Consider the following 14,360-nt stretch of genomic DNA (forward strand, 5'->3'; position numbering starts at 1 on the left):
TTCAGGTACCAGTCCAGTGTAATATTGAATAAATATTAGAGTGAAAAAATCACTTATATTTATTAAGCCCTCCTGGGAATCGAACCCGGGACCTCCAGAACGATAGCCGAGCATGCTGACCATTACACTACGGAGGCGGACGATATATATATATATATATATATATATATATATATATATATATATATATATATATATATATATATATATATATATATATATATATATATATATATATATATATATATATATATATATATATATATATATATATATATATATATATATATATATATATATATATATATATATATATATATATATATATATATATATATATATATATATATATATATATATATATATATATATATATATATATATATATATATATATATATATATATATATATATATATATATATATATATATATATATATATATATATATATATATACATATATATATATATATATATATATATATATATATATAAATATATATTTTTTTTTTTATTATTTTTTTTTTTTCTTCTTTTTTTTAACAAAATAGACACATCTGAAAAAACTACACAAAAACTGTTCAAAGTTACCCCGGCTCATAATATATTCACATCCGTTTTCACGTTCGTACAGTGATGTTTATAAGAAATTTTGTATTTGAGATCAGCAAGAATACGTTGGTTTTTTTACGATGTGTTAGTAATGAAAACGTTAAGGGGAAATCTAAACTAACAAATTTATTTCATATTACGCTACTACTCCTGGCAAAGCGCTACTTACATATGTTTTATTTATATATAACAGGCAATTCATTTCACATATTTGCATTTTATTTTCATGTATATGAACCTCTACAATCTTCTTAAAAAAGTAGCATTAAATTACGGAACTGTTGTTTGTTTTGTAAATCGACCCTTTTTTAATTTTTCATATTATCATAAAGTTTTTGACATCCCAACATAGATGCAGAGAAATATGGAAATCTGGACATTTACAGGGCTAACGACCGTTAAGTGATCACTTTATACCAATTCTACCCATGATTGACAACCACACTACTCAATTTTCGGAACACTTAGATATATTGGTCAAACTCGTGACAAAGTACATATGAGTTGGAATAGGTCAAGCTTTTTATCTAGCAAAGACTCTTTCTATTTGTATCCAAGGTCTGAAACATGGATTAAATTATTATAATAGATTTATATTATCCACTGACACTTCGTGATGGAATTGCATTTTTAATATGTTATTAGATTAAAACCAATATTTTTAGCTTTTCCACTTTATTTTTATTTCACCAGCGACCGAGTTTCGTCGTTACGACATCATCAGACTGGTGATGTCTGTAACGATGAAACCCGGTCGCTGTTCAAATAAAAATAAAGTGGATAAGCTAAAAATATTGGTTTTAAACTAATAACATATTAAATTATTATACTTGACCCCCGCCTAAAAACATGATATGCTTTTTATTATGTAACTTATAATTTGACCATTTTTTTTATTTACAACCATTTGAGTGTGTCATAATACTTAAGCACATACTTAATACTTTAAAACTTAAGTCAGATACTAGTATCTGGAAACACTTAAAATGTTATCATGAAGTAATTTTTCCCTTTTAACAAAATTTTAAGGAGCTTAAAATAAAGGTTTATGAATTGAATTTGATAACTTTCCTTTTACATTAACTGACTGTGAATAAGATTTTTAAAGGCGTTATAACAAAAACAATAAATATATTTAAAAAATGTGAAATTTTAATAAATCAAGTGACAGTGAGGAGAATCATCAGCAAATATGAATTATTCAAGTGAAAATACCACCACTGCAGACCTGCTATCATCATCATCGAGCTCAGAGATCCAGGGTTGGATGAAGTTATCCGATGAATTCAATGACTCCCTCGATTTCTCTCTGGACTATATACCATACTCCGAGAGACCGGAGACATACATAGTTCCAATTGTCTTCGCAATCATATTTGTGATAGGAGTCCTCGGTAATGGGACTCTAGTTGTGGTATTCATCAGGCACAGAGCGATGAGGAATATTCCAAACATGTAAGTAAACTAATTTAAAAGATTTATTTATTTATTTAAACTTCATGTTCAGAAAATAAATAGGTACATTGGCGGGCTTATTGCTAAAAAGCGATTTCGTCCAACCAACCAAAAACAGACTAGTTATATTGATCAAAAAGTATTGATACGATATAAAGCTGTTTGCAATCAGAGAGAAGATAGTACTTGAACATAAAAAAACATAAATTACAAAAGATGAAAATAAGGAGGGGAAAGGAAAAAGGGAGTTTAAGAAAGAAGGTTAAGGGAAAAACTAAGGGAGGAGGTTTGATGGACAATTAGGATTCTAATGATAAATAGTAATGTCTCAGACGTTTCTTAAAAATTATAAGACAAGGTGCATTTTTTACAAGGAGAGGTAATTCATTCCATAGTCTGGCCGCTTGGACAGAGACGAAATTAATGAAGTTTACATATCAAATCTACATATTATTTACAATTTAATATTACAAAAAAATCAGTTACGTTAAATGTTACCTGGGTATCAGGATTAAAGGAAATAAAGTAACAGGCTACCAAATATCCCGCCTTGAATAATTTCAGAATATTTAGTGTAAGAAATAATAACATCAAAAACGCACGTTTATATTCATGAAGTAAATCAACTTATGTCGATAGCTTTAAGCATTATTCAAATTATCAAATTCATAATATTATCCATATTTGGAAAAAATAAGTTTGATAATCGTTGATATTGATATAGGTGGTGTTTATTTTGAAAAAGCGATTGGAAACAGAGTTTGAAAGTAAACATTTGTTTTATAATTATAAATTATTTTATTAAATTATTTTATTATTTAAATTATTTTATTATTTTATTTAAATTATATATTATTTTAGAGATCAAAAGGAAAATTACAATTATCCACCAAAATTCAGCAGTAAATTATTGAAAACAAAAAAGATTACTGAATTATATTCTAAACTTGTAAATTCGCTTCATAACAGTTTATAAATGAGGTTCAAATTACTTTAAGAATATTTGAGAAATAAATATTTTTGCTAAAAGGTTGGTTGGCGAATATCTAAGAAGCTCTTTAATTGGAGAATTCTTTAATGTTCAACTAATGCCTTCATTTATTATCATAATCAGATGCTTGTGCTTTAAGTTGTTATTAAATGAAGTAACTAACTTACTGATCAACAAATCTCTTAACACAAGGATAGATAGAGAAAAAAGAGCGCCACACCACTCTGTCTTTGCAAACATTCTCCACTTATCTTTATTTGAGATCTACCCTGTATATTTTCAAGTATTTGAAGTGTTTGATCTCACCGAATTTTCTCTCCAACAACATTCATCACTTATATTCGTTTAACCTTTATTTCCTCTTTTATTTATTGTAAATGACTTAGGATAATAAATTAATATAACAATAATAAATAATAAAACAATAATATAACAATAATAAATAATACAACAATAATAAATGCATACAATGATAAAAATATATTTATGGATTTTTAATTAAGATATTACTTAGTAAATACCACGATTTTAAAATCTATTATGACACGTATTTCTACGTATTCTGCATCATTTTGAAACACCGTGAAAATGATGCGGAACGCATCAAAACGCGTATCACAATAGATTTCAAGAAATAGTAATATTTACTTAGTAAAACTTTAATACAAAATGGGTACATTTCACCACAAAGTGACTGCCGAATTAATTAATGAAATTTATTTATCGAGTTTCAGAAAAAAATATTTTAAAGACGTTATGAATACGTCAATGTTTAATCAGGTTACATTGAAACTTAAAAAAAGGACCTAAAAAGACAACCCACCTCCGTTTCAATTCCGCATTTTATTTCGTCTATAGAATGATTCTTAGCCTATTCATTTCCAATCTAAAAATATATAACCATGTAAATTTCTCGCACTGAACTGAAATGGCTGTCATATTATTTTTTGACATCTCATCAAAAATGAAAAGGAATATGAAAGTCTGGGCATTTACGGGGCTGACGACCGTCATTGGCAGGTTTAAGTGATCACTTTACACACAAGTAACATTCACCAATTCTACCCATTATTGACAACCACACTACTCAAATTTTTGGAAGTTCTAGAGACATCTATTGGTGAGATATATCTTTGGTGAAATGTCAAAAAATAATATAAAAAATACTCCTGTAATTAGAGATGATGATATAAAGATGTTTTTAAGAGTTTCACAAATTCAAATTTTTCTCAATAAATTGATTGTGGCACCCACCGTGTGGCATGTTGCGCCAATTGAAACCAATGCTCTGTCACATCAATGTCATTTAACTGAGGAACGAAGAAGCCAGTAATCATAGTTCTGTAGCGCTCTTCATTGACCTTAACATTCTGACTGACATCGTCTTTAAAAATATATGCCAATGATTCCATCTGCCCATAAACCTCTCCAAAAAGTGACTTTTAATGAGTGAAAGGGCGTCTCGACAAAGGCTTCTGGGTTTTCTCCACTCCTAATTCGTCAATTTTGCTAATTGACATAGCCTCATCGGTGAACAAAATTTTGCGTTGAAAAAGAAGACCAAGCTAAATACTGTTTTCGGCTCATTCACCGAAGCTACGACGCGCATAATAGTCAATCAGTCTATTCATGGTAAAATGGCAAAACATACTAACTACAAACAACTGTGAACTATCAAATTGGCAGTCTGTAGAAACGATGTTGCTAGTTCAAAGTCCAAACCTCATAAAAAATACCTTTTATAAAAAATAAAAATGTATTTTTTCTTCAATATCTTCCAGATACATACTATCCCTGGCGTTGGCAGACCTGTTAGTGATAACCACCAGTCTGCCCTTTACTTCGACCGTGTACACCGTGGAGTCCTGGCCTTGGGGAAGCGCCCTCTGCAGGCTGTCGGAGACCATCAAGGACGTCTCCATCGGAGTATCAGTCTTCACCCTGACAGCCCTTTCAGCCGACAGGTTCTTCGCTATCGTCAATCCCCTCAAGAGATGGCACGCCCATGGTATTTATGAATTTTGTTTTTATTATCTCTCTAAGCTGAATACAAATATGTAAAACGTAAACGACGACACACTACTAACTAATATGTTTATCTTTTGTAAAATAAATTTAAAAAGTTTAGTACCATACATTATTTTTTAAATATATTATTTTTTTAATATAAATATTTTTACAACATTTAATGAGTGTTTTCAAATACTTGTTCACAATTCTGGATTATCTCCAATTATAGTTTTATTATATTTTTATTTTTATATTTAGTAAAATACTTCTACTTCATACTATTTCTGTGAGCCTAAGTGGCTCATTATTATAAATAGGTATCAAATTATGGTTGAGTGGGTTCGAACCCAGAAACCCTAACCAGGAGTCTGTGACACTATCCACGGGTCCACTACCCGACATTTAAATATTTATTATAATATTTAGAATATATATGTTAAATATTTATTATAATATTTAGAATATTGTTTTAGAATACTTTATAAAGTATTCATTACAATTTTGCAGAATATTTATAAGTTACCTAAGAAAGTACGAGGATTTATAGCACATTCAGTTTATGTGTCTTAAAAATAAAAGTGAATGGGTATAGTGAATAATAAACGAATAATGTGGATCCCTAAAAACAATACAATAGATGCAATTAATTCAATATCTTAATTCAATCAAGATTTGTCGCAAAGTTCATTTATTTGTCTTATTCGAATTGTCATATTTTCTAAATATGACACCACTTAATCTGACAGATCTTTATGCCCTATTGCCTCATAAATTTTTGTACTATATCAAAAATTCTATAAAAAATCACAGAGAATTATTAGGATTGAAAAAAATGGATTTTACAGATATGATTGGTTAAAATTATGAGGTAACGGCCTGAAATGTGTCACGTCATAATTAAAACACGATCTCTTCGATATGGTTAAACAAAGTTTAAGTAGACTAAAAGGCTAAAGAAGACCCTACAGGTAATTGGCGTGTCGATCAGCAAAATCCAGAAAGAGCCTCTCGCATCTGACATGAAGTATTACCTCCCAGCGAAACTTGGAAATCGATAGCTAATTATTTGTAACAAGAGCTTGGTTCAAATCTCTCGAGGATATCTTGTTAGTTTAATGATTACGAGTATTGCTACTTATACGCATGTACCTACATATATCGCTCACTCCTTTCAAGAACGTCATAAATCAAAAATTTACAATTTTCAGTTGTGGATGTTTTCAGAATGCCCAGAAAATGTACTATATCCCAGCAAAAGAGGCATATTTTTAAGTTAACATTTACCCGCTACAGGGCAGAAAGTGTTGTTTTTGCAGTTTGAAGAAAAGGTATTGTTTCATTATTTTTTTTAAAATATAACAAACATTTTTCAAATGGAGAAAAAACCTTCAGGTTTTACCTAAAAAGATTTGTTGCACAGTAAAAAGTTCAATAAGTGGCTTGACATTTATTTTTAATACATTGTGTTATATTTTTAAACTTTAAAAACGCTCTCCTGAAAAATCAAGTTTTTTGATTTATGACGTTCTTGAAAGGAGTGAGCGATATGTCATAGGCTTGGGTTACGTATAGACACATTAGCAGAGCCTACCCTACGTACTTAGTATCCCCATGATTCCAAATAAACTCGAATCACAACATAATTCCTTTTTTCACATACAATCCGCTATGGTTTACTTGAAAACGATATTGTAATTGAAATTAATTTATATTATTTTTTTGGCGTCTCAGCATAGATGAAGAATAATATGGAAGTCTGGGCATTTACGGGCTTACGACCGTCATAGGCTGGTTGAAATGATCACTTTCCACACCTGTAACATTCACCATTTCTTTGTGAACAACTATTTGGAAATACTCAAAATGTTGAAATTAATTCATTTCATTGGTTGATTCGGCAGTCAATTTGTGGAAATATCTTTACATTTTTAATAACAATTTTACTTAAATACTAGAATTTCTTAAAATTAATTGTCACATCATTTTCAAACACCCTACCGCATAGGTGGCCAACCTTTTCCGCAGCCGGGCCAGATTTTAGAAATGACATTTTACACCGGGCAAAACAAAATTACATATAAATACATGCATACATTTTTATATATTTATATATATACATATATGTATATATTTATTTATATATATATATATATATATATATATATATATATATATATATATATTTATATATTTATATATATATATATATATATATATATATATATATATATATATATATATATATATATATATATATATATATATATATATATATATATATATATATATATATATATATATATATATATATATATATATATATATATATATATATATATATATATATATATATATATATATATATATATAGTTTTTTTTTTAAGATACAATGAGTGTGAAAATCAAACAAATTTATTAAATTAGAGTTAGGCAATACGAGAATTATCAGCTTTACTACTTGACGCCATTATATGGGTCTTGAAATTGCCGCGATAGTGAAATACTTCTATATATGGGATATGGTACGAACTACGCACGGTGAAATGTTCTTTTGGTGGTTTTATGTACACTTGGCTCCGCGGGCCGCGGGTTGGCCACCCTTGCCCTACCGTGTTTTGATTTTAAAATAAAATTAGAAATAATATTTGTGTTTTTATTATTTACAAAAATATTTCCATTTCATACTATTTCTGTGAGCATAAGCGGCTCATTATTAGAAATATGTTTGTATCAAATTGTGGTACAGTGGGTTCGAACCCAGAAACTCTGACTCAAAAGTCCGCGACACTTACCACGGGACCACAACCCGACACTACACTAATAAATATAATACTCAAGTGGTATGAAACAAGTGTTTTAATTTACAATTTAATCTTGTCTTACCACAAGATGAATGCCGAAACAATAAACAAAATATATAATTATACATGTAAAACAATTGATATTTTTTTTTCCTCTGTCTATCTTGAATGATACTAAATTAAATGTACGTCATTGGATTTTTGTAGGATTTTTCTAATTTTTTGAAGAAACTTTACAACGCGTGTAACAATATTTTTTTCATGTGATATTTTACAACACGAATATCAAATCGTAATATTTTTAGGTAAGCCTTTTTAAAATCTAGGCGAAAAGTAAAACATTTTTCCAGTTATAAATGACACTGACAGGCGCCTAGGGTGGGTATGGAGACTCTTGATTGCATAACTAGGGTAGCAAGTTTTATTCGTCACTCAAAAATTTCCAAGAAAGATTTCTTTTTGAATGGTGTACATCAGTGTTTCCCAATGTGAGGCGCACGCCCTACCAAGGGCAATTTGAATATCTTGGGGGGCAATGCGCAAATCATTAATTTACATTTTTGTCATGAAATTAATTTTTGAAAAAAAAACAACTCTTTCTTTTGGATATGATGACAGCACATTTATGTTTGTTTTATTTACACTTTTCGATATTATTTTTAGTGATAAATAAAAATACTAACGTAACGTAAAAATGTTGAGATTTTAGTGGGATACTTTGTATGTGTGTGATTGACTTGTTCGTTCATTAACATTTTGGAAAGTTTATAAATTTATTTAACATATAGTTTCTAACCAAAAATTAATAGTTCAACAGCATTCAGAACATTATTCGAATTTTGGTTTTTTAAACAGGCCCGAGGTACGCACTGATTTTCTTTGGAATGTAATGTAACATAATATACATACATATTATTTATTAATGAAAATTATATAAAGATAGTAAATACTGCATGTGCGCATTTTTTATTTTACATAAGAAACTTTCTTCAGAATTTGTTTGGTAAATAAAAAAATAATAGGGAAGGGGTAGGGGCGTGCGTAATTTTTTTTGATTCGTTAAAGTGGGGCATGGTATAAATAATGTTGGGAAACACTGGTTTACATAGTATTTGGGAATTATTTTTCACATCTATTTTTTTACAAATCCTTTATTTTAGAAATGAATTGAAATTGCTTCAATTGCCCTTGCTTCGTTTGTTGTCGTTTTCTAAGAAATGTATTGTAATATTTAGATACCAATGAATAATGGCGTATTCTAAAGAATGGTTAAATGAAAGATTGAAATAATAAAATAAAAAACGTTATTCACAACTTAAAAACATTCTTCATTATAATTTTATTTCATTAAACCTGTACCCTGCCTTGCTTTGATATGGCACATTTCAATCAATTGGAAAATAAATAAAGGGCAAGAACATATTTCTAATATCCCGCACTCCTTTCAAGAACGTCATAAATCAAAATACTTGATTTTTCAGGAGAACGTTTTTAAAGTTTAAAAATATAATACAATGTATTAAAAATATATATCAAGCCACTTTTTGAACTTTTTACTGTGCAACAGATCTTCTTAGATAAAACCTGAAGGTTTTTTCTCCATTTGAAAAATATTTAGTTTACTTCAAAAAATAATTAAATAATACCTTTTCTTCAAAATGCAAAAACAACACTTTCTGCCCTGTAGCGGGTAAATATTAAGTTTAAAATATGCCTCTTTTGCTGGGATATAGTACATTTTCTGGGTATTCCGAAAACACGCACAACTGAAAATTGACGATTTTCGATTTATGACGTTCTTGAAAGGAGTGAGCGATATGTTAAATTTTTCAATACTTATTAATATCCGCCTATCCTATCTTATATCTTGTCCGCCTCCGTAGTGTAATGGTCAGCACGTTCGGCTACCGTTCTGGAGGTCCCGGGTTCAATTCTCAAGGGGGGTAAAATAAATATAAGTGATTTTTTAACTGTCATATTTATTCAATATTACCCTGGACTGGTACCTGAAGCGGAGGGCTGATCACCTTTCCTTCATGTGTAAACGATCAAGATAACACTGCGTTTATATGACGCAGTGCCCTATGCACCATTGGGGTGCGGATAAGGGTTTTTGTTATTATTATATAAATATTTACAATAATTAATATATAATTTATAATATAGTACAATATTTAATATTTTACCAGCTATCAAGAAGCACAAACATAAGCATTGATGTTACATTCAATAGACAGGGTTACCATTGAGGCAGCGATAAGCAGATTTTTATTGAAAACATGCTTTAACTATCACAGGTAAAAACACGCACGTTTTTGAATACAAAATTGTGTCAAAATTTCGAACCAACAGTGAATACCTTAAAGGGAGTATGATTTTGAAAAAACGAACTTTTATATTTTGTTTAGAATATTTTGAGTGTGTTCAAATACGTGTTTGCAAATCAGGCGTCCAAGATATAAAATCACGACTAAGAATGAATCCAGTTTTTTTTTCATGATTAAAAAAAAAATATTTTTTCTCATTCTGTTATTGTAGGCAAATATTTTTCGCAATAATTTATAGTTTTGTTGGCAATATTTACTATTGCATTTTGTTTTCTTAAAACATTTTGCAATCTAAAATATATAACTTTTTTAAATTTAGATTTTTATTATTTCTCAATCTTTTTTTTTATAACAATGGCTTTTACTTTGGAGACTGGAAGAATTTAAGAATAATGTTTTAATATATTTTTTTTCTTTTTCAGCATTTTCATTTACTAAAATTTTAAAAGCATGATAACATTCATAAAACGAAATCAACACAACAAAAAAGTCAAAAGAATATAACGTTTTAAGAAACAATTAAAATTATGTAGAAGTTGAATTTTGATTAATGTTTACTTATTGTAAAAATGCTTTGTATTTACGAGTATATTATGAGATTTTGAGATGAAGATATAATGAAATCCTTTTGATGGTTTTAAATAATTCTATTATCATAATATGAAACATTTTTTATTTTGAATTTTTCTAAATTAATCAAAATTCTACTAAGTTGCTCTCCGTAAATTATTTTTACTACTTATTTCATCAAAATCATGTTTTAGTTCAATATATTTTTTTTATATAATTGTTTTATTAATTTTTATTATTTTAATAGGGGGTAAGACAAAGCAACTCGTATTTGATTATTTAATAAAAACAATGTTTACAGACTTACAAGTTTTATTTTTTAAAATAAAGTAATTTGTCTTTTTTTATGTATACAAATTCAAATTTCCAGCAATAAATTGATGGCACCCGCCGTGTGGCGCCATCTTGTTGAAACCACAGCTTTGTCACATCAATGCCATTTAACTGAGGTACGAAGAAGTCTCTCCATTGACATATCTCATCCCACCATAAATGGCTATTGTAAACTCGCGCATGCGAGTTCGATCAATATATCTAAAAGATTCTCAAATTTGAGTACTGTGGAAGGATGATGGGTGGAATTAGTGAACATTATGTAAAGTAATCACCTAACCAAGCCTTAGATGGTCGTAAGTCCTGTAAATGCTCTTATTTCCAAACTCTCAAAAATTTTCATAAATTCATATACTTATATTCATAAATTTACATTAAAATTTTTATATATTTTACTCTTTTGTAGCAAGAAAAGTCGAGTCATATAAAGTTATAAACATTTCCTTAATGCGCATCCTTACTGCGCACAAAATTTATATCGAAATCGGTTGGTCCTGACGAAAGGTGGATAGTTGTTTTGGACGCTATTGCGTTATTTCGTTTAGTGAGCATAGACGACAAATTAAGTCCTCCAAACAAGACGTTCAACTCCTCTAAAAACCCAGGCAGAGATGTGACGTGAATTTTCGTGGACATTACAGGTGCACATTAAACTTTTTTTTCTTAATTCGTTCGCTAGAGGGATGAAGGATCTAAAATATCGTAAGAAAAAAAAGAGAGAGATACTTGGATAAAGAAGATAGGACCATAATTAGAAAAATGTCGGATACCTGAAAAATATCCGGTGCGGAATAAATGAGGGCGCCTGTATTTTCGACAATACAATAGCGTCCCTGCATCGTAGCTTTTGATCATTCCTTTCTTAACTTAAAATACTAACTTCTTCGCAGGGGTAAGCAGAGAAAGTATAATGCTATACCACATAATCTTTGCAAACATTCTTCGCATATTCCACATTCATGCATCTCTCGTATACGAGTATACTCGTCGAGCATTGCGACGCATGATCCGGCTGCTTTTAAGAATTTGACGTACCTGATCTTGCCAAGTTTTCTTCGGTTTTCCTTTGCTTCTTTCTCCAATAACATTTGACTGTTCTTTCCTAACTCATTCGTTTAACATGTCCAAACCATTTCAGCACACCTATCTTAATTTCATCTTGCCTTTCTATCTCAGACTTACATTTTTTTTTATTTTACCATTCGAACATCTATCACACATCGTTTTGCACACATTCGTCTGAAGGATCGCATTTTAATGCATTTGGTCTACTTTCATCTTTCTTTTGCTAATTGCATTTTTGACTTCCATACATAAGAGTTGGAACCAGTACTCCGTTGTGTACTGCCATTTTACCATTCAGTGATAGGTTTTTATTTGCTTTAACTGATTTTAGCACACCATTTACTATGTTCCCAGATAATGCTTATCTCCGCCTTCCATAATTTCGTTATACCACCTTTCAAACATCTACCATACATCGTTTTACCACACATTCCTCTAAGGGATCTACTTATCTTTTAATCCCTTTATTCATCGGTGTTCAATTCCTTTTTTTTATTATTTTTTTCAAATCTGTAAACCCGTTTACAACACAGTTCGATAGCAAATTAATACATTTTTTTTCAGATTTGCTATATTTTCATGGATACATTTTTGTTTGCTTTTTTTTATTATATGTATTACGACTCTTTAGGCATGACCTGTGTTGAGCCGAAATACTTACATATTAGTTCAATAATATTTATTATTATTGTTTGTTTAGTTTTTATACACAACATTTTAAGTGTGTCCAAATACTTGTTCACAAAATCTGGATTATCTCCAATTATCTTCTTTACATCTCACCAATAGATGTTTCTAGTGAAGTTCTAGTGATTCAAGAACAAGGTTTCTAAATTGGTTTATATATATATGTATGTATATAGAACTTCCAAGAATTTGAGTAGTGTGGTTGTCAATAATGGGTAGAATTGGTGAATGTTACACGTGTGTAAATTGATCACTTAAACCAGCCTATGACGGTTGTCAGCCCCGTAAATGCCCAGACTTCCATATTCTTCTTCATCTTTGATGAGATGTCAAAAAATAATAAGATTTTATACATTGCACACAATAGATACAATAACAATTTACAGTTTAAAGTTATTGCAAATAACTGGTTGTAATCACTACAAATGCCCAGAATTCTATCCCTGTGAGATGTTAATATAACAACCCTTTAGTATTTTTGTTTAAAAGTTTTTTTTTTATCAGGTGGAGGAAGCCGAGCAACACGAGTAACCCTTGCGGCCACCGCCCTCATCTGGCTGATGGCCGTTGTGTGCGCTCTGCCTGCCGCGGCGGGGAGTTACGTCAGGGTATTTACCGTCAACCCAACAACGCAAGTAAGACAGCTTCAACCCTTTTAAACATCTGAATATTGTCATAAAATCTCAATACCGGTTAAGTGCGAGATTACTAGATGGAATTAATTTCTTTTTTTATTAATTTCAAAACATATTACAAATGCCCCGTGCTGAGAACTCTTTATTACTCCTTGGTGCGAAGTAGACTCGTGAGTGGCTTGATGATTTGAGGACCACACGACCTTAAGTACTTTCTTATGGTAGAGAAAGTCCAAAAGAAGTTTCTGAGGTATCTCTACATGAGAGAGTACGGCTATTCCTTGGCTCTACCCTACCGAGTTTCACCAGGGTATGCTTGGCTACAATAGTTTAGAGACTAGAAGTAATGAGTATTTGATAAGGAATTTTTATCAATTGTTGGGCGGTATAATCGATAATCCTGAAATTATCCGGAACATTGGTCTGTATGTTCCCAATAGTTACCTAAGACAGCGTCGACATAGATTGTTTCACATTCCTATACACAAGACCAACCTGCCGATGGTTATGCCTGTAAGAAGAGCTACCGCTATGTTGAACAATATCACATTGGATATTGATCTGTTCCATGTGTCCGAAGGAGTTTTCCGAAGCGGGATTCTTTTACACATTTAAGTCCTCTTGCTGACTTTTAATATATACGCCTTGAATATTGTTTGTTATGTATATATTAATTTTTTGTTGTTGAATTTTTTAAAAATATTTATTTATTTAATGTTTTATTTAATTTAATTGAATACATACATAAATCATTTGAATATACATATTCCCGATGAGTAATTTCTATTTTTCATTTTGGGACATGGGATTAAGGTTAACAAGACTGAAACACAAATAATAAAGTATTTTTTTTTTAAATAACGAATAATAATC

The 14,360-nt window shown here is 29.9% G+C and overlaps 1 protein-coding gene across 1 annotated transcript in view; it reads left to right on the forward strand.

Annotated features, from left to right (window-relative positions):
* The first annotated feature begins 1,722 nt into the window (after window positions 1-1,722).
* Window positions 1,723-14,360, forward strand: part of LOC148301331 (neuropeptide CCHamide-1 receptor-like) — a 32,119-nt gene continuing 19,481 nt past the window's right edge. The window contains exons 1-3 of the mRNA XM_088273416.1: window positions 1,723-2,068; window positions 4,841-5,067; window positions 13,357-13,487. Coding sequence (XP_088129542.1) covers window positions 1,806-2,068; window positions 4,841-5,067; window positions 13,357-13,487 — 621 coding nt within the window. The 5' untranslated portion in view covers window positions 1,723-1,805. The remainder of the gene's footprint in view (window positions 2,069-4,840; window positions 5,068-13,356; window positions 13,488-14,360) is intronic.

Source organism: Brachycentrus maculatus, unplaced genomic scaffold, assembly GCF_059751285.1.
Source record: "Brachycentrus maculatus isolate JH-2025_06_01 unplaced genomic scaffold, ASM5975128v1 h1tg000574l, whole genome shotgun sequence".
In the NCBI taxonomy this organism is placed as follows: Eukaryota; Metazoa; Arthropoda; class Insecta; order Trichoptera; family Brachycentridae; genus Brachycentrus; species Brachycentrus maculatus.